This window comes from Euleptes europaea, chromosome 3 (genome assembly GCF_029931775.1).
Source record: "Euleptes europaea isolate rEulEur1 chromosome 3, rEulEur1.hap1, whole genome shotgun sequence".
Lineage (NCBI taxonomy): Eukaryota > Metazoa > Chordata > Lepidosauria > Squamata > Sphaerodactylidae > Euleptes > Euleptes europaea.
The window spans coordinates 33,215,386-33,239,836 of record NC_079314.1 but is presented as its reverse complement, the minus strand read 5'-3'; the positions used below and the strand labels follow the sequence as shown (position 1 = coordinate 33,239,836).

At 47.7% G+C, this 24,451-nt stretch overlaps 1 protein-coding gene across 1 annotated transcript in view; it reads right to left on the bottom strand.

Annotated features, from left to right (window-relative positions):
- The window catches only part of MACF1 (microtubule actin crosslinking factor 1), a 378,039-nt gene that overhangs the window by 46,437 nt on the left and 307,151 nt on the right, over positions 1-24,451 (bottom strand). The window contains exons 53-64 of the mRNA XM_056846741.1: positions 20,880-21,041; positions 19,575-19,745; positions 18,494-18,660; positions 15,524-15,683; positions 14,444-14,770; positions 11,542-11,626; positions 11,001-11,242; positions 9,891-10,097; positions 8,905-9,024; positions 7,745-7,852; positions 6,557-6,775; positions 4,749-4,952 (exon numbers count right to left, since the gene is read on the bottom strand). Coding sequence (XP_056702719.1) covers positions 4,749-4,952; positions 6,557-6,775; positions 7,745-7,852; positions 8,905-9,024; positions 9,891-10,097; positions 11,001-11,242; positions 11,542-11,626; positions 14,444-14,770; positions 15,524-15,683; positions 18,494-18,660; positions 19,575-19,745; positions 20,880-21,041 — 2,172 coding nt within the window. The remainder of the gene's footprint in view (positions 1-4,748; positions 4,953-6,556; positions 6,776-7,744; positions 7,853-8,904; positions 9,025-9,890; positions 10,098-11,000; positions 11,243-11,541; positions 11,627-14,443; positions 14,771-15,523; positions 15,684-18,493; positions 18,661-19,574; positions 19,746-20,879; positions 21,042-24,451) is intronic.

Sequence of the window (24,451 nt, the reverse complement as noted above, 5' to 3'; positions counted from 1 at the left end):
ATTATTGGCAAATTATATGCAAGACACCTTTTAGATAAACTTTCTTTAAGGATGACTAGTTTTAAAATCTTGGGTAGGGAACAGATTGTGTTTTGCGCTGGTCGTTCTACTTTAGACCACTGTGTTACCCTAGCCCATTTGGCTGAGAAATACAGTGGCCCTGGTGGAAGAAACTTTATGCAGCCTTCCTTGACTTAAAGAGTGCTTTTGAATCTATACCCAGGAAACTCCTGTGGGACAAGCTGAGCAAAACCTCAATAGACAAGAGGCTTCTTTTCCTTGTCCAAAAATTCCACTTAACAACTAGTTGCCAGGTTCGCTATGGCTCACATGGTGAGCTAACCAGAGAGATTCCTACCAACCAGGGAGTGAAACAGGGGTGTGTGTTGGCCCCCTATCTCTTTAACCTCTTTATAAATGACCTTGATTCAGCGTTAAGAACAGTAGATGGCCACTTCCCCAAGCTGGGCCCTTCCGCCATCCCTCTACTATTGTATACTGATGATGCTGTGGTATTATCACTAACACAGAAGGGGCTAAGACGGCTGCTGTCCGTGTTTGTAAGCTATTGCAATGCCAACTTATTATCCATCAATTACAAGAAATCTAAGATCCTAGTCTTCTCTAAATCTTGGAGACGTCACAGTTGGACAATTAAAGGGCACGAAATTGAACAAGTGAAACAATTTAGATACTTGGGCCTGAATTTCCAATACAACAGCAATTGGACAACTCACAGGAACTATGCTGTGTCCTCAGCTAAAAGTAATAATGAGGCCACAATTCGTTTCTTTTATGTCTATGGTGGCCAATTAGTTCCTGCTGCCTTACGAGTGTTTAAGGCTAAATCCATCTCCCAACTCCTATATGGAGTTCCTATTTGGGTAAGTGCCTTTAATCAGGACATTGAGAGGATTCAGTCCATTTTCTTACGTCGTATTCTTGGTGTCCCCAATTGCATAGGGTATGCAGCTCTGTGCCTTGAGATGGGACAGGGTTTTTTGGAGACTAGGGCTTGGATCCAGACCATTAAGTTCTGGTTACGTCTGCACTTTTTAACTGAATATCCTGGTTATATTCCTGCACTGCTGGGAGATTCTTACATAAGCCAGTGGTCGAAATTAATTATCAGGAAAATCAAGTCTGACGGTATCCCATTTGATTCTCTTTTGATGCTTGGGAAAGAGCAAGCACTTAGACTGATACGTCAGCGCCTACTAGATATAGAAATGCAGACCCTAACCTCCCTAGCTAATAGACACTGTTCCCCCATGTTTCATGGTATTACTCTGGCTTATGGAGCTGCAGTTTCCTACTTGTCTTATTTGGAGTCACCGGACATTCGCAGAGCTTTCATGCTCGCTAGACTTAACATTTTTCCCTCAGCTATTCTACAAGGAAGATACAAAGGAATCCCTTTTATTGATAGGTATTGTCCATGTAAGACTGGGGATCCTGAACACTTAACCCATGTGCTGTTGTACTGCTAGCTTTACATAAGGCCGAGGAATACTTATATTAAACCCCTACTGCCTAGTGGATCAGAGTCTTTCTGATCAGCAGTCGATGATGTACCTTTTATCTGATAGAAACTCTTCTGTCACCTAACAAGTAGCTAGTTTTCTCCTGTCTGTACAAAGGATTCGCGAGCAGTTTGTACGTCTAAGTAATGTCCTTTTAATGTAATCTGTTTTAACCGATTTCGTAATTCTGTTTATTGTATGCTGATGTAAATGCCTAATAAAGGTAATGATGATGATGACACGCCTGCACAAATGCTGGGCCGTTCCTTCTACTGCTGCCCACCCACGGGTTTTTTGGGAGGCCTCACGGAAGAGTCTCCTGGTTGAATTAAATCAGACCTCATCTTTGCTACATTTTTAGAAGGGCTGTCTTTTCGTGCTCATCGCGTTTGCTCATCTCAGTTTTTCAGAATACCACCACCACATGGTTTGCCTGCCTATACCTACTTTTTGACAATTCTTTGCCTCTCTAAAGCCTTCTTTATAGCTAGATTAAATGCTAACCCTTCTATGGTTATGCAAGGCACAATTTTGAATTTACAATACTAGGGAAAGACTTCTCCGTACTCTTCTGGCTCCATTGACTCATTAGCATATGTGCTCTTGAAATGTCGTTTCTATGAGGACCGTAGAACGCACGATATACCTCTCCTCTTTTAATACATAAATCCAATACCTCTGTGTCTGATAGAATGCCTTTTTTATTAAGTGATAGGGATCCAAAGGCTACATTGGCAGTGGCGAAATTTATCTCAGTCCTTATATCCCTCAAACATTGGATTCAAAACTATGCTGCTCAAGATCAATGGATCAAGAAGCTTCTAAGGGATAAAGGAATGGAAAGAAGGGCTGTGAAACAGAAGTTTTTAAGATGGCCTTGGGGAGCAGGTACCATGATTGTATTGTAGTTGGCCAGGACATCATGGTGGCAGTAGGGAAGGCTTTTTTAAAAAAATGAATACTATTTGCTTGTTAAGCTAGGCAACTGTTCTCAATCTTCTGATACTTTTTGGTGTTTTGTTACCTGCCTTGGGTTCCATTTGTTTTGAGAATGGTGAACCTGCCTTGGGTTCCATTTGTTTTGAGAATGGTGAGCTCATAAACACGATAAACAAATAAATTAGAGGTGGCATCCACAGCAATCTTAACATTTGATAAGGGAGACATTTGTAAACCAGTATTACAATTAGAGTCAATCTTACCAGATGTTTGAGTAATTGGTAATATAGTATACAACCTATAATTGTGCCTGGTTTGATTTAAACTGTTTGTATATGTATATATTTCTGTAATTGTGTGCAGGTGTTACATGGGTTTTAATTGACCACTGATGAAGGCCAAATAGGCCAAAACGTGTCTGGCATGTGGTTAGAGACATCAACCTCAGGAAATGCCATTGTGGTATTTTAACGTTTTTAAATACTTTTAATCTAGACATAGCGCTTCCAACCCAACCTTGGGTATCCAGCTGCCTTATACTGAATCAGACCACTGGTTGATCAAGTCTACTCGACAGTGGCTCTCCAGGGTCTTTCACCCCACCTACCACCCGGTCCTTTTAACTGGAGATGCAGGGGATCAAACCTGGGACCTTCTGCGTGCAAAGCAGAGGCTCTTCCACTGAGCCACAGCAGCCGGTCCTTTCCATTTGCTCTGAACAGTAGTCTGAAACATTTCTGATTTTGCAACAAGAGGGCGCTTTTTGATGACTCGTTACGTTGGAATCCACACTTCCAGAACTGCCAAATCAGAGAGGATTTCCCCCTCCCACTTTCCAAAACCAGTGTGCAACCCAAAGTTACTCCCAGATGGCAACAGATTATGCATAACCAGCAATTTTGAAAAGAACGGCAGCAAGGTTACTAGCCACGAGGACGAGCTTTTTTTCTAAGTAAAAAAAATGTGATGGGCGGAGTTTCTTACCTCTGCGATCTGTAATGGTGGGTGCAGTCAACACAACAATGAAATGGGAAGACCACGCAGGGAAGCAGGCCAACAGGTACCCGAGACACACAACAGAGAACACATTCCACAATGGGGAGGGGGTGAGGAGACATGAGATGGTGGTGGAGGAAAAACTCAGAGTTATTATGAGCTTCAACCAAGAGGAATAAGTGACTAAACACCACAACATCGTGTATGTGTTGTCTTTCCTTTCCATAAAAACAAATCTCTAAAACAGATGAGAAATGGAACAAAACCGGGACTAGTTTCACCAGTGCAACATTTTGCCAACTAAAATCAAAACGGCATGCAAGACAGGTGCTTCGGATAGCTGAAATGAGGTGATGAGAAATTTGGGTGTGACTGCTTGCTTGAATGCACTTTTTTAAAAAGATAAAAGGCATGTTTTAAATAGAAACCTCAAACCCCTTTGCTATGGATAATAGCAACCTCTTTAGAAAAGAGCAATTCCCCTTTTTGTGACATGGATCTCTTCCCATCAGCCTCCCCGAAAACAGAAAACCTGGTTTCAGTTGCCTCCATAAAGGAGAGCACCGCCCTCTCTGGCATGGAGAACGTCCCATCACTGACAGGAAGATACGAAACTGTCTTAGGCCGAGTCCCAGCAATGATCCCTCTGCTCTGACGGTTCTTCAAAGGTGCATCGAGGGGAGGGGGGGAAGAGGGGAAATGCTGACTCTGCTCCCTAGCCCCACCCACCGCCACGCACAACTCAACCTCCATGGATCCCCTGCCCCACAGAGACCTTCTTGTGATATCAACAAAGTCAGATGCAGTCCCTTCTTGACTGCTAGGTTTATTGACAAAAGGCTTGCCCTTTGAGGGTGGGGGCAGCATGTGTGTCTGTGAAGTGCTGCCAAGTCGCAGCCAACTTATGGCGACTCCTTATGTGGCAAGAGACTAACAGAGGTGGTTTGCCATTGCCTGCCTCTGCATAGCAACCTTGGTATTCCTTGGTGGTCTCCCATCCAAATACTAACCAGGGCTGACCCTGCTTAGCTTCCGAGATCTGACGAGATCGGGCTATACCATGCTTGCCTTCCCTCCAGGTGGGGGACAGCATACAGCAACATTTATAAGTTTAGTGCATTTGTGGGGACTGTGCCCCCCTCAAAAGACGTGAGCAGTAATGCTGTTCATTAGACTCCCCTCTCCTTACAAAACCAGGGATCACAACTTCTCCGGCCTGTCCCCCGCCCCGCCATAATGATGCACAGGGGCTGTCGATTCAAGATCTTAGCAAACAACAGGACGACCAACCTGATTTGACTGCGAGATGGCCTCATCCAGCGCCCGGGCCCGCTGGCGGACCTCCTCTTTGATGTGAGCGTAAGTGGTCTCGGCCAGAGAATATTTCTCCTGCACCATTTCTCCTTCCTCCGAATTTAATTCCTTCAGCTGTGGCCCGATTTTCAGCAGCTTGTCTATGTGGGGTTTGTGCTCAGCGATCGACTCCCTCAGTTGCTACAAAGTGGACAATTGGAAGGAGAGCTCAACCACCAACATTTGCTGTTTTACCTCCCGCACATAATCTGCCTTCTTCGCCACTGACACAGCTCACCAGTTTCATTGAGTTAAAGGTAAAAGTAGTCCCCCTGTGCAAGCACTGGGTCATCCCTGATCCTTGGGGTGACGTCACATCCCAACGTTTACAAGGCAGACTATGTTTACGGGGTGGTTTGCCATTGCCTTCCCCAGTCATCTACACTTTACCCCCAGGAAGCTGGGTCCTCCTTTTACCCACCTCGGAAGGATGGAAGGCTGAGTCAACCTCGAGCCTGAAACCAACTTCCGTCGGGATCGAACTCAGGTCGTGAGCAGAGTTTGGACTGCAGTACTGCAGCTGACCCCTCTGCGCCATGGGGCTCTTTTTTTTTTAATGAGTTAGCCACTATAAATAAAGATTTAACTGCAGGAGTCTCTTGCGAGGGGGGGTTATTGGGTGTTGCTTTCACATTGTAATCTTTTAAATTATGATTTGTAAGCTGACTTGAGCCACAAGGAAAAGTAGGATAGAAATATGTTAATAAATAATTGGTAAAATGAACCCAAGATCTACTTCCTAGTCAATCACTACTAGCTTAAATCCCATCATAGAATCATAGAGTTGGAAGGGACCACCAGGGTCATCTAGTCCAACCCCCTGTACAATGCAGGAAATTCACAACTACCTCCCCCACACACCCCCAGTGCCCAGAAGATGAACAAGTTGCCCTCCCTCTCATCATCTGCCTAAGGTCACAGAATCAGCATTGCTGACAGATGGCCATCTAACCTCTGCTTAAAAACCTCCAGGGAAGGAGAGCTCACCACCTCCCGAGGAAGTCTGTTTCCCTGAGGAACCACTGTAACTGTTAGAAAATTCTTCCTAATGTCTAGACGGAAACTCTTTTGATTTAATTTCAACCTGTTGGTTCTGGTCCAACCTTCTTGGGCAACAGAAAACAACTTGGCTTAATACTTAACAACTCAGTTATACTTAAAATTAGGGGTTTTTTTGTTTCAACATGCATCACCTTACACTTAACAAAACTCAACTTCATTTGCCACGCTGCTGCTGCGGACTCAGCCAATTCTGAGGGGTCTTCCTGGAGCTTTTTAACAACCCACTTTAGTTTTCACCATCCTCAATAATTTGGTTATCATCTGCAAATTTGGCCTCTACACAGCTCACCCCCATTTCCAGATGGGATCTCACAGCACACTTCCCTTCAGTTTGAGAACTGTCCGTTGATCCCAACTCTTGCTTCTTGTCACTTATCCAGTTTCTAGTCAATGAGGGGAGCCACCCTCTAACCTCATGCCTGCTAAGTTTACTCAGGATGTATACAACTCTTTTGCCAAATTAACCAGGCTGCAGAAATCCCACCTGCATTCACTGCCACCTGCCCCACAACCGGACCTCTCCCCAAAAGTGCCGTGGCATTCACTTCCGCCACAGTACAATACCAAAGGAATTGCCTGGAAAGAGTTTCTACAAACCCTGCCCCCCATACCTAGAGTTAAGAGTGGCCTCACTTGGATTTAACCCTCAAGGTTTCTATCAAAATCTGCCAAGGAATGCTTACCCTCATGTCCTCCTGCTGCTGCTTGAGATGCTCGTGGTCAACGGCTGGTGGGGGCAGCTGCCCAATCAGGGCTTGCGTCTCTTCCAGCCAAGGGTTGAGCTCTTCATACGTCTCCCAGAACTGGTTCACCAAGACCTGGGCCCGCTCCAGGCGGGCATAGCGTTCTGAATTGAGGTGGCTGACTTCGTCGTACCGGTTTGCGAGAGACTCCGTCTTCTCCTGAAGGAAAAGGGGAGATCGGAATGAAGAGGCCAGCCGACGGGCTTCTTCCAAATGCTGGTTCTCAGGGCCAGCTTCGTGAATTTGCTCCATTTGACATTGTGCTTCATGCTTTGCCTGAACTTATACAATCCATCCCATTTGTCCCATACGATTCTTTAATTGAGCCCACATTATAACACTCTTCTATTTGGATTCATGATTCTTTGGAGGGAAGGACAGTTACAGCACAAAGCTGCCTAGATCAAACCCTAACGAGATGCACGAACACTGTGTGTGTGTTAAGTGCCATTAAGTCGCTTCCAACTCATGGAGACCCTATGAATCAAAGTCCTCCAAAATGTTCTATCTTTGACAGCCTTGCTCAGGTCCTGCAAACTGAGGGCCGTGGCTTCCTTTATAGAGTCGATCCATCTCTTGTTGGGTCTTCCTCTTTTCCTGCTGCCCTCACCTTTTCTTGGCATGGCTGTCTTTTCCAGTGACTCTTGCCTTCTCATAATGTGACCAAATAAGATAGCCTCTGTTTAGTCATTTTTAGCTTCTAGGGTCAGTTTAGGCTTGATTTGATCTATAACCCACTGATGGTTTTTTTTGGCAGTCCACGGTATCCGTAACACTCTCCTCCAGCACATTTCAAAGGAATCTACTTTCTTCCTATCAGCTTTCTTCATTGTCCAGCTTTCGCACCATGCATAGTAATAGGGAATACGATGGCTTGAATTAACCTAATCTTGGAGGCCAGTGACACACTCTTACACTTCAGAATCTTTTCTAGCTCCTTCATGGCTGCCCTTCCCAGTCTGTCTCCTGTACACTGTACAGTACACTGTACACGTCTTGTATTTCCCTTTGTGCATAACTTAAGGGATGGGTCTGGATAGGCATTGATTCAGTTAGGCCGGTCTTTCTTCGGCACAAACACCTGGACCGCTCCGGATCTCCTGCAGTGTTCCCCAGAGGCAGCCTTACCTGAAGCATAGCTTTCTGCTCCTCCCCACAAGTGCCGAAGATTTCACTGCGCTGGCTGAACAGCTCGTCCACCGAATCTTTGTGACGAATTATGTCAATAGAAAATGCCTGCAAAGGTAAACCGTGGGGCAAAAGAAAACAGATTAAGCAACCAGAACATGATATGCAAACAGCTCTATATCTCTTTCGGGGCATCCTTCTTGACCAGAGTGTAGCCATCTTGTCTGCACCAAAGACATGTCTTAATGGACACCCATCAGAGGTCACTGCTTTAAACCTGTCTAGATCTTGTGTGTGCATTATGTGTTATCAAGTTGCTTCCAATTTATAGTTACCCAGTGAATTGATGATCTCCAAAACGTCCTATCATTGACTGCCTTGCTCAGGTCTTGCAAACTGAAAGCCGTGACTTCCTTTACTGAATCACTCCATCTCATGTTGGGTCTTCCTTTTTCCTACTGCCTTCCACTTTTTCTAGCATTATTGTCCAGATCTTACTCTCTCTTACCCTCTTGCCCTGTACTGTATCAATTCTACAGCCACGTGCTCGACTTGAGCAACGACAATGAAGACGGTCAGCTCTAGCTGAGACGTACGCTCTGGCAGCATCCAACCTAACCCTTGGTGTCCCTCAGCCACCTTCCCTTCCTGCTTCGCCGACACTTTCCTCGTGCCGCAAGCGCTCCTTCTACTCTGCCATCCACCTTTGTTTAACAGCCCGCTTTCCACTCTTCACTTTTCCCTTGAGCAGGGCAGGTGCCAATTTTTTTTTGCGCCCTAGGCAAAGCTAACTACTTGTGCCCCCCATTGCTAACCAATTTTCAAAAACAGATGTCTTGTAGAAAAAAAAATAAAAGCCTGATGCATTCCTACAAAAATTTTAATAAGATGTTACAACTAATTATATTCCATAGCAGTTGTGGTACTTACCTTAAAATTAAAATACATATATATACATATACATACACACACACTCAAACACACACACACACACAATACATATGTTGCATTTTTTCAAGAAACTAATCTGTTTAAAACTGTGCTCCTTGGGCCAGTTCTGTGCCCCTCTGAGCTCTGCACCCTAGACCTAGTTCGCCTAATGGTAGTACCGGCCCTGCCCTCGAGGAATCCCACTCTCCATCCTGCCAGCCTTTCTGTACCTTCTGGACCTGCAGCTGTGCAGTGGTTTGGTCTTGTTCCAGGCGGATCGGACCGAGAGCCATCAGCTTCCGCTTCGTCTCTGCAACCCAAGCGAGTTCTGCATCTGCTGCTTGCTCGTACTTGCACCGAGAATGAAGACGCAGCGCGGTTAGCAAAATGCAATGGGATGAACCTGGCATGCATATTTGGGCAGTCCTAATTCCACACTTACGCTGGTTGACAAGCGGAGAGATTAAGGGCTTCTTAAGAGAGTCGCCCGGCATGATAGCAAAGAGATCGTGGAGGGAAAGCAACAGACGGGAGGGGAAGAAGTACCGCTTGTTTGCTTGGAGATAACTTCAGTTAGGTAGCCGGGTTGGTCTGCAGCAGAAGGGCCAGATTTGAGCCCAGTAGCACCTTAAAGGCCAACAAGATTCCTAGGGTAAAAGCTTCCAAGAGTCAAAGGTCCTTTCATCAGATACCCTGGAATCCTTGCTGTTTTTAAGGTACTACTGGACTCAAATCTTGTTTGCTTGCTCGTCTTTCACCTTTTCCAGATTCCCATGACCGCACAATCATGTTCTGAAAGCACATCTGCACCTTATACCAAACTGTGTTCAACGCTCCTACCAGCCCACTTAACACCTCTCCTGTAATGCTGTAGGTTGGTGGTGGGCAGCACATGAAAAATTCCTGCATACCTGAATTCCCACATTTTAGGACCTCCAGTTCTTGCAAAGTGTGTCAAGCCTCCTGACATCCACAGAAATATTTTGGAGATTTGGGAGATCAGAGATCAAAAACATCCCCCACACCACATGGACAACCCCAACAAGGCTGCCCTCAGATGCTATCCAGAATTTCCATCCATCTCTTTCTCCCACTTGGCTGCAGTTCCCCACTTCAGCTGGCAAGGTCTGGCTGTGCCAGCTAAAGAAAAGCCAGTGCCAGCACCTCAAGAGCTTCTCTGCACACCCTGGAGGAAGTGAGACTCAGAGAAAACTACCTGCTGGGATCTTTGTATCGCAGCGTCTATTTCTTCCACCCTTTGCTTGATGGTGTCGCTGACCAGCTTGTACCGTTCGTTGGTGTCGGAGACGAGCTTATCCAAGCCTTCGCGGGCACGCCAGGGCACCAGTTCCAGCAGGGCACGGCTCACCTCGTTCACAGTGTCCAGAATAAGCCTACGTTCCATCACTTCCTTCTTTAGCTCCTGGGAGGGGAAGAAAGGCCCAACCATGCGTGTCAGTGAACTCACCTCACTCCCAGTTTGTCTAAGAGGGAGATTTTAGCTTTGAAGAAGAGAAGAAGAAGTTGGTTTTTATATGCCGACTTTCTCCACCACTTAAGGAAGAATCAAACCAGCTTACAATCACCTTTCCTTCCCCTCCCCACAACAGACACCCTGTGAGGTAGGTGGGGCTGAGAGAGTGTGACTAGCCCAAGGTCACCCAGATGGCTTCATGTGTAGGAGTGGAGAAACAAATCCAGTTCACCAAATTAGCCTCCACTGCTCATGTGGAGGAGTGGGGAATCAAACCCGGTTCTCCAGATCAGAATCCACCGCTCCAATCCATTGCTCTTAAGTGCTACACCATGCTGGCTCTCTAGCTTTGGAAGTAACTCTGTGGCGGTCAAAGGCAGGGCCCGCTTCTTGCTGTTAAAGGGTCTGGATTACATTTGCTGCTTGCAGGACAGGAGTGGGGGAAACTCCGGCTGCCCAAGAAAACAGCACTTCCCACTTATCATAGAAAAGAATCACAGAGTTGGAAGGGGCCATACAGGCCATCTAGTCTAACCCCCTGCTCAACGCAGGATTACCCTAGAGATCCCTAATAAGTGTTCGTCCAGCTGCTGCTTGAAGACTGACAGAGAGGGGGAGCTCACCTTCCTAGGCAGCAGAACAGCAGATGCCCAGGTTCCTGCAGCGGGAGGGAGAGCATGATGCTTCCCACAGAGAATAGCATTCTCACTCAGCAGCACACAGCTGAATCCTCTCCTTGATAGTAGCCACACTCCCTACTTCCCATCAGTGGGCTCAAGAGGCATGGCCGTAAAACGCAAGATGCTCTCTTCTACAGGAGTGCAACCTTTTGTCACGGGAGCTGTTCCCTACCTTCTGCCTTTGCTGGAACTGTGGGATTTGCTCCCCAGTGGGGGAGTACCCTCCGCCAGAGGTCAGCTCCTCCTCCACTTGACTCATCCAGCCGGTCAGCTCCTCGTGCGTGGCCTGGAACTTGGTGGCCAGCTGCCGAGCCTGCTCCAGCGTGCGGAGGGCCTTCGAGCTGGCAGCGGTGATGTCTGAGTAACGGGTCTTGATGCCATCCAGTTTCTCCTGGATGAGCAGCACCTCCTCCCCTGAGGAGACACACACGGATTTCAGTCCGGACAAGCCCTATCAGTTGGGTTATGGCGGTTTCTACTTAAACCAGTGGATACTTTGGATTGAAGGTCCTTCATTTGAACATCTGCTACTCCCATCACCCCCTTCCATTGCCTGCTTACTGGAATGTCCTTAAAGAAAGGGAAGAGAATTTGAGAGGCAAGCTCTGACCCAATTTTTGCAGACATTGGCCCCCCAGGGCCTTCTATTCTTGATCATCTTTGTCAGAGGATGTAGGGAAGGGGGCAGAGTCAAGTGCACTTCCTGGTCTCACCTGTGGTTTGTTTTAGAAGGGCTTGTCCATTCTTAATGGCCTGGTCTACATTTTTCTTGCGGTTCAGGATCTCGTCATTCAAGGCCTAAATAGGAGGAACCAACAACAGCTGAGTTAGCAGCTCAGCTGGGGATGTTTGCCTGACTCTAAAGAGGACCGAAGCAGGTTCCCGTTGAAGCCGGAGTCACCGAGCCACAGCAGAGATGGGATAAACCACAGCCCAAGAAACACATCCAGCCTCAGGAGGCATTTTCACCTGGCTGGCCCTCAATTTATTGGGAACACTGGCCTGCCAGACTTTTAAGACTGGATGGCAGGCCAACAATCCTGAAAAAACTATAGCACAGCTCATATGGTGAATGCCACAAACAGTGGAGGTGTGGGAACAGTCTTTGGCCACTTTTGAAACGGGAAGAGCTAGTGTCCAACATGGAGGATACCTAGAGTGGCCCTCAGACTGAAAAATCTAGCCGCCCCTGCACTATATCAACTGGGTGAAGGTGGCAATAGAAAGAGCCCTTGGCTCCCTTTGGTGCAGGCCCCTCTCTCTGCCCTCTTGCTAGGCAGCAGAGAAGGGGAGGGTGCTGATAATCTAACACACACCAGAAGTTGTGTTCCACTCCTGTGCTGAACACACTTCATCTTTTTACCAAGAGAAGCAGCCTCGTGGAAACCTCTAGGCTGGCCACTTCGTCAAGGCTGAAGATATGCCTTCCACTGAAAACACCTCCCACTAGAGACATGGTAGGACAGTCTTTCCAAAGCCTTCCCCTACTCAGGCCTTGGTCACCATATTTCTGGCACCAGAAGAATACCACTGCGGGAGCTATATAAGCATCGGGATTTACAAGCTCGGAGAAGAATCTGAACAGCTCCGGAGGCAGTTAATCCTGTGCCACTGTATCAGCCAAGTCATGTGAAGCCACTGGCATGGGGAATGATCGCCTCCCAGCTCCCTCTGCTCCTCCCTCCTAAACAGCCAAAAATATGCCAAGCACAAGCTGCCACAAGACCCGTCCCCGGCAAACGAGCCAACCTCTGTGGTCAAGTCAACCCCTTCCACACAAGGAAGGCAAGAGCAACAGAAGGACGCTATGCTGCCATTCTCATTTACTGCTCCCTAGCCTGACTTGGGACTGTTTTATTGGTTGTTGGTTCCAGTTTCTTGGTTTGTTGCGACCCACCCTGAGAAGGTCCTGGGGCAGGTTTATTTTCTAAATACGTAAAATATTTTCTGAGGTTCAGGCAAGTGTACAGAGGCAACACTTGCACACCAGGACACGAATACTAAGAGAAGATGAAGAGATGGTTTTTATGTGCCGACTTTCTCTACCACTTAAGGGAGAATCAAACCGGCTTACAATCACCTTCTCTTCCCCTAACCACAACAGACACCCTGTGAGGTAGGTGGGGCTGAGAGAGCTCTAAGAGAGCTGTGACTAGCCCAAGGTCACCCAGTTGGCTTCATGTGGAGGAGTGGGGAATCAAACCCGGTTCTCCAGATTAAAGTCCACCACTCCAAACCACTGCTCTTAACCACTCCACCACGCCGGCTTCTAGTGCTTCCTAGTGCTTTTCCAGATACAACTCCCTAGAGGGAAGGTGGCAGCTTTCCCTTTTAGCTGTAGCCTGACAAATGGTCTTGATAATGGGTCCCCAGAAGGTCCATTTGAAGCCTGAATTTTACACTGATAAAGAAATTCATTTCCAAATGACCCTACAGAAGGCGAAGGTCCTTTATTTACCCCTCTGAGGGCTTGGGATCTTTGGGTCCTATCATCACTCCAAGAAATGGAAGCCAGGGTAGGGGCTGCACAGGAAGGCCATGCAGAAAAGCGCTGTACTGGGTTTAAAGGGCTGCCAGCTCAGTCCTATGGGGCGAGAATCTTGGACACGGCAGAGAAGAGGCAAAACCTGTCCTTTACCCTAGACATTCGAGTTATCAGGGGCAGAAGAGAGATTTAGAGGCCCACTTTAATAGTGACACCAGGTGCCCCATAGAAGTGCGTACATATATACAGAAAAAAATACCACTATACAACTTAATGTGATAAATTATATAATTTCAAAAAAGGTGATTTATAATTCCAAACGTACACTTATAATATTCAAAATACTTATGTCCAAACAATGCAAACTAACTGTACAAGGTTTCGCGATCTTATCCTTGTTTCATCGCGAAACCTTGTACAGATAGTTTGTATTGTTTGGACATAGGTATTTTGAATATTATACGTGGACATTTAGAAATATAAATCACCTTTTTGAAATTATGTAATTTATCACATTCAGTTGTATAGTGGTATCTTTTTCCGTATATATGCGCTCTGGATACCACACCCCTATTGTATTATTATATTGCACCATAGAAGTGAGTGGCTGCCATCTACTCCTGTGGGGGGAAACATACAACCCCCCCGCCCCTGCATTCAGGTGAGTATTGCATTGGGGCAAACACAGCCCACCATTCAGCGGCAGGCTCAGCTTCCACTTACAGGCACTCCACGGGGAGTGTGCAACAGGCACCCGTATGCAGAGGGGCAGACTCAGAGCGAGGGGGCCTTGGCGCAGACAGGCCCTCAAGTGTGGGCACTACGTTACTTATTCACACCCTGGTGAAGAGGAGAGAAACTGAAGGGGCCAGTTCAAACATGAGTGGAACCATGTTTTTACCATAGGTAAGCCCGTCATTCTCAATTTGGGGGACGATCATAATATTGCCCTAAGCTCACAAGGCTGTTGTGTGGATTACCAAGATAACATACGCGGAAGCGATCTGTCACCATTCTGGCTAGCTGGCACCAGTTGAAATCAACATAAAAATGATTCAAAGGAACAAAAACGCAGAACTCCAAACACAACGTCATGGAAGATTGGGGGGGGGGAGAGAAGCGGTGAATACCAGCTGCTCGGCATGCTGCTTCTGCAGGACATCCCGTTGGTAATCCTTGACGGACACCGAGATGAGCTTGTCCTCAACCTCCGCTAGCCAGTTGAGCACCTCCACCTCGTCCTCCCCAAAGAGCCGGGCATTAGCCAAGGCCTGATCGAGAAGGGCAGCCTTCCGGCCGCACCGGTCACAAATCTCGTCATAGCGAGACTCCAGCAGGTCCAGTTTGTCGGCCAGCAAGGCCCGCTCAGCTCGGCAGCTCAGGGAGGCCAGAGACTGCCCAGTCCCGACTGCCCGAGCCACAGCCACGGCCCGGCTCTCTATCTCTTCCTCTAGCGCCTGGAAATTGGGGAGGGTAAAAGGAAGAACAGAAAAAACAACAACACAAAATGGACAGGAATATGTGATTTGAAAATGGAACAAACACAAAAGAAAAAACACAAAAGTCAATGAGAACTCTAAACCAAAACCAAATAATGGAGATGGCTCATAAAAATATATGTTGGAATACATCAAATAATACATCAAATAAATGGTCTGAATGAAGGAGGGAGTGAAGAGATGACTTTCGTTTCATTCTGTTCTGCAGGTCAGGCAAACTCATTAACAGAAGTTAGGCTGCTTTTTCACAGCACAAAATCAAAGTTATGGAGATTAAGGGGACTGACAGATCCACTTGCACCGAGCCAGGATCATGCCCAAAGATGGCTCTCTTTGGGCATGATCCTGGCTCGGAGCAAGTTGCCTGCAAACCTTCCCATTCACTTACACCCCAGTTATTGGCTGAGCTGCTTCTGACATCACAGAATGCTCAAAAGCTCTGAGCTCAGGACTCAGAGATCTAATTAATAATAATTTGGACAGTGATATTTTTACTAGTTACTAGTAAAAGTTGAGTCATGAGGCTTTAGCTCTCAAACGCTAGGTCTTTGTATGCAGAATTCCAACCAAACCATCTTTACTTCAAAGCATTCTCCCATCACGCACATGATTGCATCCAGAGATGCATGTCTCTCGGCATCAAATACACTTGCCCAAGAGCCCTCCCCCCCCTCCACTGCCTTGCCAATGTCTTGGCTACCATTCCCCAACCTTATGCCGGGTGATCTGCTGCTGGATTTTGGCAGTCTGGGTCCCAATGGGCTCCGAGTTGGCTAGTTTCTTTTCTGTCACAGACAGCCAGTCAGAGATAGGTTCCGATGTCTCGTGGAATTGCTTGGCCAAAACCAAAATCTCCTCCAACTGATTCTGCCTGTGGTAATAAAAGGCAAACAAAGCCATTCAGAAATCCGAACGGGCGCACTTTGCATTCCCAAAAGACTCAAGCAATGAAATGCTCAGGAATTGTTTGTACCCCCCAGAGTTTTGGAAAGTTTTTTGAGACCGCCAGCTTTTCCTTAGACCTAGAGGCCCACTGAATCCAGCACCGTAGCCTTAAAACTGTGTTGACAAAACTCAAAGGCACACATTGGAGCTCCATCTACTCAAGGCAAACAATGGTGGTCCCAGATCTCAGAAAAATTTCTCTCATCAGAGCTTCTTAAGATTCTAATAAACTCGAAGTGCCATGGATAGGACCTGTGAAACATCTGCTCTACTGCTGAGACGCCTAAAGACATTATTCCGGAACAGACCATCTAGTTCCAATGGGCAGCAGTTCTCTAAGACTCAAGGAGAGTTCTTTCTGAGCTCTGCAGAGATCCTTTTAACTAGAGCTGCTGGGGGCTGAACATGTTCCAATGGGCAGCAGTTCTCTAAGACTCAAGAAGAGGTCTTTCTGAGCTCTGTAGATCCTTTTAACTAGAGCTGCTGGGGGCTGAACATGACAAACTGGATTATAAGCCACAGCAGGGACCAAGTTGTATCCAATTTCTGCAGCAGTCTGCTGTGAGCATAGTGCCACCGGCACTGAAGGTGCAATTCCTCTGCCAGCCAGCCTTATGGGATCAACACGCAGTTGTTCCGTGGCCTGCAAAACTCAGTTGTTCTGAACATCCCCATTAAACCCTTATGCTTAGACGAGAACGAGATCCCTTCTGATAAGCTGCAGATGGTGGGTCGCAACCAGTCTAACTAGGACGGGAAGGTCAATACATCCATCTAATCTCCACACTCTCCCAGTCATCACCACCTAGAAGCAACAGCAAGAGAAGATTGCTGTTTTGCTATTTATCTGAGTTTAGGAAGCCTTTTAAACATCTTCCGTATCTGTTACCACCATTAGCAGTGAACGGGATCATAATTACATTTGGATGTTCAAATCTCTCTCACTGCAATTGGATGCTTGGGGAAATGTGTCAAGTGGGGGGTATGGAGACACGGGGGCAACACAGCTGGTAGGATCTCAGCAGTCTTGGGCAAGGGGAGGTATAGCAGTGGGAAATGGGAAAGGTATAGAGATATGAGCCAAAGTGCTTAAGAGCTTGCCTCATTTTTTATCTTGCTGTTGTGTTTGTGTCAAGCGCCATCAAGTCACAGCTGACTTAATGGCGACCCTTTACAGCAGGGGTGTCAAACTCATTTGTTATGAGGGTCGGATATGACATAAATGTCACGTAGTCGGGCTGAAAATGCCTCACCAGCCCAGATCGGGACTGAAGGGGGTGCCTGCGGCTGGCTCTTGGGCCGGATAAGAGCTCTCAAGGGACCAGATCTGGCCTGCGGGCCATATGTTTGACACCCCTGCCTTACAGGGTTTTCAAGGCAAGAGACTTACAGAGGTGGTTTGCCAGTGCCTTCCTCCGCATAGCAACCCTGGTATTCCTTGGTGGTCTCCAATCCAAATACTAACCAGGGCTGACCCTGCTTAGCTTCCGAGATCTGATGAGATTGAGATACACCAGGCTGCCTTCCGGGCCCTGATCTTGTTGCTAGCCAAGGGAAATCTGGATTCCATGCCAGCATTCCATCAGTTCCACCAATGGTTCCCCTGGACCACTCTTTCTGCCAGCTCCCTTCCCCCTTTCACATGGCCTGCAGCTTTTTCTGGGTCATTTCAGCCATGTGCCCTTTAACCTCCACATGAAGCTGCTGCCTACTGCATCAGACCCTTGGTCTATCAAGGACAGTATTGTCTGCTCTGGTAAGCAGCAGCTTGCCAAAGTCTTAGGCTGAGGTCTTTCACGTCACCTGCGATTCTGATCATTTAAAATGGAGACGCCGGGGATTGAACCTGGGATCTTCTGCATGCCAAGCTGATGCCCTTCTCCTAAACCACAGCTCCCCCCCCCCCCACAAAAAGTCTTACTGCTGAAAGCCAGGCTAGTAACTGCAAAAACAGCAATAATCCAGGACTTGGATTCTGCAGGAAGGGGCCAACCTGGCTTGATGAAGGAAGAAAGGTTGAGCTTTCATAACTGCTCCCCCCAGATTTCACAGTGCAACAGCAGGCTAGTCTGGGGGTGGGAGGAGGGAGAAGAACCGCTGTCTGTCACGATCCCACCTCCCTACCAGACACCCTGTTCAAAAGTGCTTTAAGGTTCTTATCAGGATCTTGCATTGTTAGGGCTGGATTAAGACCTTTAGAGGCCCTAACTAAATAGATTTTGGTGCCTCCATATATATGTAAAAACAATTAATATTAAATTATTAAATAATTACAAATAAACAATATATTGAGCCTAGTGTGGTTATTCTCAGTTCCCACTTTTAATTCATGTTTTTTTAAAGGATAAGACTAAAAATTGTGATGTTCGGGGGGGGGGGGTTGAGTCACTGTATGTATGTAATTTTTTTCATTTATTGTGGGGGGCCCTTTTTGTGGACCCTGGTTCAGCTGCACCATTTGCAAGTTTTGCACCATATGGTCCATGGTAAATCCGGCAATGGAAAATTTCTGTGGTGCCCCCCCTTTCCCTTGATGCCCTAAGCACATGCTTATTTGCTTAATGGTTAATCCAGCCCTGTGCATCGTGAAGCAGCAGATTTCAGAGTGAAGAACAATTGAGGATCATGCTCTGTGTGTGTGTGTGTGTGGGGGGGGGTATAGCAGTCTCCTGCATTGCAGTGAGAAATTAAGAAACCCCACCCCCAAGTTTGCACCCTGCCCATCTCTGTGCTTACCTGGCTGCGGCCTTGCTGAGGAGGCCTGCCCAGCGGCTTCCAAGACTCTCCAGCTGCCCAATTATCTTCTCCCTGTCCACTGGTTCGGCTGACTGTGCTATTCTTCCACCCTCTGCTTCGATCATCTCAACGGTAGCTTTCCGATCATCCAGGAGGCGCTGGAGCAGCTTTGGGGGCGAAGCATTGGGAAGCGGTCAAAATAATGAGCATTAACCACTTTGCATGCTACTTGGGGTCCCCCACGCAGGGAGCAAAGTGAAGTGTAAAGGAAGCAATTCTCATTCTGCCTCCCCTCAAAGGGCCAGCCTTCCCCAGTGCCTGAAAAATGAATTCTCCCCTCTGCTATACTTTCCTTCTCTTGACTCTAATCATCTTGAACCTCCTCCGAAGTCCTTTTCTTGGCGTCCCATCTGGTATCTGCCATGCAAGGCATTCACTCTTCACTACTGGGACTTACCTATTCCATGACTCCAGACCAGTGGTTCCAAAACTTTTCAGGCCACTGCCCCCTTGGTTCCACAAACCCAACCCTAGCACCCCCTACCCTATCCTATAAAAAGCATTATTCAAAATAGGGGTTTGCATGACACACTAAGAAAGAACAATAAAATTTCAAAACAGTAACAATTAATTGCGCATCTATTCAAAATCAAATTCAAATTTTTTAGTTGAAATTTATTTAACAAAACTGATGAACTTGATCCAGTGGTACCAGCTCTTCAAAGACTGGGGGGAAATTCTGATAGTTTCCACCAAATTTGCCAGCATGGTGCCATAGGTTGATCTATTGTAAATTAGTGAACAACAGAGTTGAAGGGACCCACCTCTAGCACCACCCTGCTGCCCCTTGCCTCTTAGTGCCCTCCTAGGTAATCCCACCGCCCCCCAGGGGGTGGTACTTCCCACTTTGGGAACCACTGCTCTAGAACTTCCAAGAGGAGGCTGCTTTAAACTATTTCTGCTCAGCAGCTTTTTTGGGGTGCAGCCAGCATTAAGGGAGGACTTGAACTTCCGAGTGACCAGCTGTGCCTCCCGGAGGCGATCTTGTGGGCTTCACCCTCCTCAGTGCAGTCTCACTCACCTTCTGCTCCTGGATCTGGGCCTTCACCACTTTGTACTCTGCCGATGGAGGCTTCTGATTGGAGATGAGCTCCTCAGTGTCCGCCAACCAGCTGAGCAGAGGCTCCAAGGCATCTTGGAACTTCCCACAATGCAACAGGGCTTCCTGCAGTTGGGCAATTCTCTGAGCCACCTACATTTGGCCAACGCACACAGAGAGTGGGATCGATTAGCCAATTGTTTGTAAAGACCAGTTCGCAGCAAAAAACACTTACTCGGGGCTGAGCTATGCGAGACGCTGGAAAGTCCGCAGGTGAGCTCCCACAGTTTTTTCTCTCCTTTCAAAAAGCAGGCATGCACCCAGCTGCCTGCCTTTCAAAATATGCAAGCAGCTCACCTGTGGCACTCCCAGCCTCGGGTGTCGCTTGGCCCTCCGTCTCACTCTGCCTCATAAGCAGCACCTGAGGCAGACGTTTATTGCCATTTTGCAGGTGGGAAGCAAAGCCAGCCCACTACTCAGCTTCAGGCTAAGTGGAGACCTGAACCCGGACCCTCCTTGTCCACTTGGCCTCTTGCTGATGCGTGATACTCTTGTCTCTCTCTGCTCCCTCTGCTATCACATGAACACATGAAGCTGCCTTATACTGAATCAGACTCTTGATCCATCAAAGTCAGTATTGTCTACTCAGACTGGCAGCGGCTCTCCAGGGTCTCAGGTAGAGGTCTTTCACATCACCTACTTGCCTAGTCCCTCTAACTGGAGATGCCGGGGACTGAACCTGGGACCTTCTGCCCGCCAAGCAGATACTCTACCACTGAGCCACAGCCCCTCCCCTAAATCATCTGCCCATCAAAGTTTATCCTGTTAGTTCCTTGTGGCAGGTCCTCTCTTGCTTGCTTAGGTAGCCCTATGAAGCCTTATGCCCATCTCTAGCGCGCCATAATACACACAACATGCAGACGTTCTTTTTCCCATTCACAGCCAGCTGCCAAAATTCTGTCATATTCTGGCATGACAGAGAAAAAGCCCTGGATGAGGCCCTGCAGAGAGGTGCAAGCTTCTCTCCGGATATCTGCAGTAACTGGGAGCAGGGTCAGTCCCTAAGCCAAGAACTTGATTTTGCTGCTCTGGGCTAAAGTGAAGCATTGCCCTTGGGGCACAGGGTGCAAACTCAGGCAGCCAGCCCAACCTATTGCACCCCGGGGCAATTTGCAACCCTACTGCACCCCAAAGGTTTCCTGGCAATATACATCCCCACCATGCTTGTTATACTGATGGGCCCCTGGCCAGTAACTGGGAAGAGCTGCCTGGCTTACTGCCCCTCACCTTCTTGTTGAGGGTGTTCCAGCGGGCGTTGATGTCTTCCATGTCATGTTCCAAGCCCTGAACGTTGCAGTTCTTTCCCGCGCTCTGGATGAGTCCCTGCCCGAGCCCGTTGACTTGCTGCAGCCTGAGCTGAAGGGGGTCGACTTGCTCCTTCTGGAACATCTAAGCAAAGGCCAGAAGAAAAGGAACACGGACTTGGGTCTCCTCTAGAAAACAGTCGGTTTTTCAAAAAGACCTATCACGCTTTTATCCTGCCTCCCCGCAGGGAGTGGTGCTGCTTCCCTCAGGACACCCTTACCACAGTGGTGTGAAGTCAATAAGGCTGAAAGAGACAGCTTGACCCCAGAGCAGCTTCAGAGCCTCCCTGGCTTAAATCCACCAGAATGTCAGTAAATCAGTAAATAGTAAATAAATAAATTTTATTTGCGGCTAGTATGCCAGATAAAACAGGTAAAACAGAAACTGACCATACTGAGTAGATGTTTACAACCAAGGCCAACAAAATTAAGAATGCACCTTGGCTCTACACCTTCTTCCTTTATACCTCTTGAACTGGTGCAATCCAAATTTCTTACAGCTGCCCTTCAACTCCCGAGATGTGTGTCAAATTCCCTGATCCAATTGGAAACTGGTATGATGAGGGTAGAGGCAAAGGTCTGCTTATCTTCTCTCTACATATGGCTTAGGATGAATCTTAATCCTAGGGGTCTTTTGCCACTGGTACTGAGTGACTCCTTTAGGTCAAGATGGGTCATTGCTATAGGGGGATAAACTAAATAGTTTGGGACTTGCTCTGTCAGCACTTTTGCAAATGGGTATGGACCAAGCTAGACTAACTATAAATGAAAGAATCAAAGATACCGAGTGTCAAACGACCACCAGAATGTCCATTATCCTACATCTGCATGGAGCAGCTTGGTCAACTTGACAGCCAGCGTGGTGTAGTGGTTAAGAGCGGTGGTTTGGAGCAGCAGAGGCTAATCTGGTGAACAGGATTTGTTTCCCCGCTCCTACACATGAAGTCAGCTGGGTGACCTTGGGCTAGTCACAGCTCTGTCAGCCCCACCTACCTCACAGGGTGTCTGTTGTGGGGAGGGGGAGGGAAGGTGATTGTAAGCCGATTTGATTCTTCCTTACATGGAAGAAAAAGTTGGCATATAAAAATCAACTCTTCTTCTTCGGGAAGTTGCTGGATACTACCGGCTTGCAAACCTCCATCTCCAGCCACAGACATGCAGGGTTTCCTGCATACTCTCCCGATCTCCCTTCCACGTAGGTTTGCCAGCCTCCAGGTGGTGGCTGGAGATCTCCCAGAATTACAACTGGTCTCCAGACACAGAGATCAGTTGCCCAGGAGAAAATGGCCGCTTTGGAAGGTGGACTCTATGGCATTATACCAAACTAAAGTCCCTCTCCTCCCCAAACCCTGCCCCCTCAGGCTCCACCCCCAAATCTCCAGGTATTTCCCAACCTGGAGCTGGCAACCCTACTTCCACTTCGCCACACTGATGCAGGAAGGATGCTCAGCAGCTAGAGCAAGCATCTGCAGCAGCAGAGAAGGGTGCCTACAATTTACTAATAGGCATTCTTGTATCTTCAGCTGAGGAGTAATGATATTGACAGAGCAGAATTTGGAGTTTATTTTACTTCCTGAGTCAGAGCAGAAAGGATGTACTGTTTCTCCTGCCCCAGAAAAACTGGATTCACAAGCATGAAGTACCCACAATCAAGCCTCGCAGCCTTGGAAAGCCAAGTCTTTATATGCCTGAGAAGCAACCTGAAACTCTTAAAAATGGGAAGCAAGGTGGTGCATCTTTTTTTAAAAAGACAAACAACCACCAAGGAGGGGAAGATGAATGCATTTCCTGCTTATCTGAGAGCTTCCCATGTATCTGGCTCATTCCCAGGCTGAAAGCCTTCTAGGGGGAAAAAAAGAGCATCTCCAAACAAAAGGCCTTGGAAACAAAGGGAGGGAGCCTGGCCCTGGGAAGAAGACAGACAGCAAGATACAATCCTGCTCCCACAAAGGACACTTCAAATCTGAGATCCTCAGATAGCCTGTAAATACCTGTTGACAAGCAGGATGATGGCAAAGCAGCCATCAGGGGAGGGGGGACTAGACCACCACTACCTCTATGAGGTCTGAACACTTTGTGAGTGACTCTGCGGAATGACAAACAGCGAAAGCTGCAAGACACTTGATATGAACGGGCTGCAAAATCAAAGTGAGGGACAGTCTAACGGCGAGAACTAGGAGAGCTTCACATGCCGCCAATTCCTACGCAGGAGATGCTTCCAAGTGGGAGTCTGCACCGTGCAGATGGCGACATGACAATTCTATGTAGCGGTTTCTAGCCAAGTACGCCAATCTTTGCTCGCCACTGACGGAACACTGTCCCTGAAAGACACCTGATGAAAATGGTGCATGGTACAGTAAGGATCAGTTCAGATATGCTCGGTCATGATTTGATTCTCACATCTGATGGCTCAGTTGCGTGTGTGAACTGAGTCCGCTGAAAAGCTCAGTGCTGACAGGTGATGAGAGAGTTGCATATGATGTGCAACAAACCATTCAAACACGCAACTCTATACAAGGCACTTCCCGACCTCTGGTGATCAGCTTGCACTATCTAGCCAGGTCGTCATCTCTATGTGCTACAGCACACACGCACTCGATGGGCCCTAAGGTTGACTAGCTGCACTCCCTGCCTTAATCTCATGGCTGCCCTTCCCAAATCCTGTTGTAGGACTTCCTCCCCTCCCTAGGCATCAAGACCAGCTTGGTCAGCAAAGCCTCCTCCATTCTAGCCTTGACCTCTCTACTCCCTTGGTTGCCCCAGGGCCCATTCCTGATGTTTGCTGCCAACTCCCACCTAGTATAGGAGAATGGACTATAAGCGGCAGCTGTATGTAGTGGTTGAGAAAGTGGCACTGTTTGCTCAGGGCTGCCGAATAGCAGAGGCCCAAGCCAAACGTTTTCCCCTCCCCTCCGCAGGAAGGCTCGGCCTTCGGAAAGGGAGGACCAACAGTTTGATTCAGCCAGAATCTTGTTTGCTGCAAGAGTTTTGGCCAGATCATCCTCAAAGCCACCTTCAAGGTCCTTTGGGCAGGCCCGGGAAAATAAGGAGGAAGAAATGCATGGTCTAAGAACACAGCTCAAGGTATGAGGCTGCCCCTGAGGGAGGTCTGCAGAATCATGACAGCCCTGAAGTCTCAAAGGCCTGGCTGCACTTGAGCGGTGGATGCTCGCTTCTCCTTTCATTCCCATAGGCCATGCCACTCCTGAAGTTACCCTAAAATTTATTGGCCCAGCAGGTTGTTTTCACCACTCCTCTCAGTGGATCCCTCTTCTCACTCTCCAAACAGATCCCTTTTGTAAATCTTCTCAAAGACAGTGTTTAATTCTCCCTGGGCCAACATATGCTGGGATAAGGAGCACGCACGTTTAAGTTATCATCCAGATAAAGAGTCCGATGTAACTGAAAAGCAAGCAAATTCCTTTTGGCAACGGAGATAGTGAGAGTTCTCTGCTCTGCCAGGAATGACCCAGCAACTACTATTCAGGCCAAAAT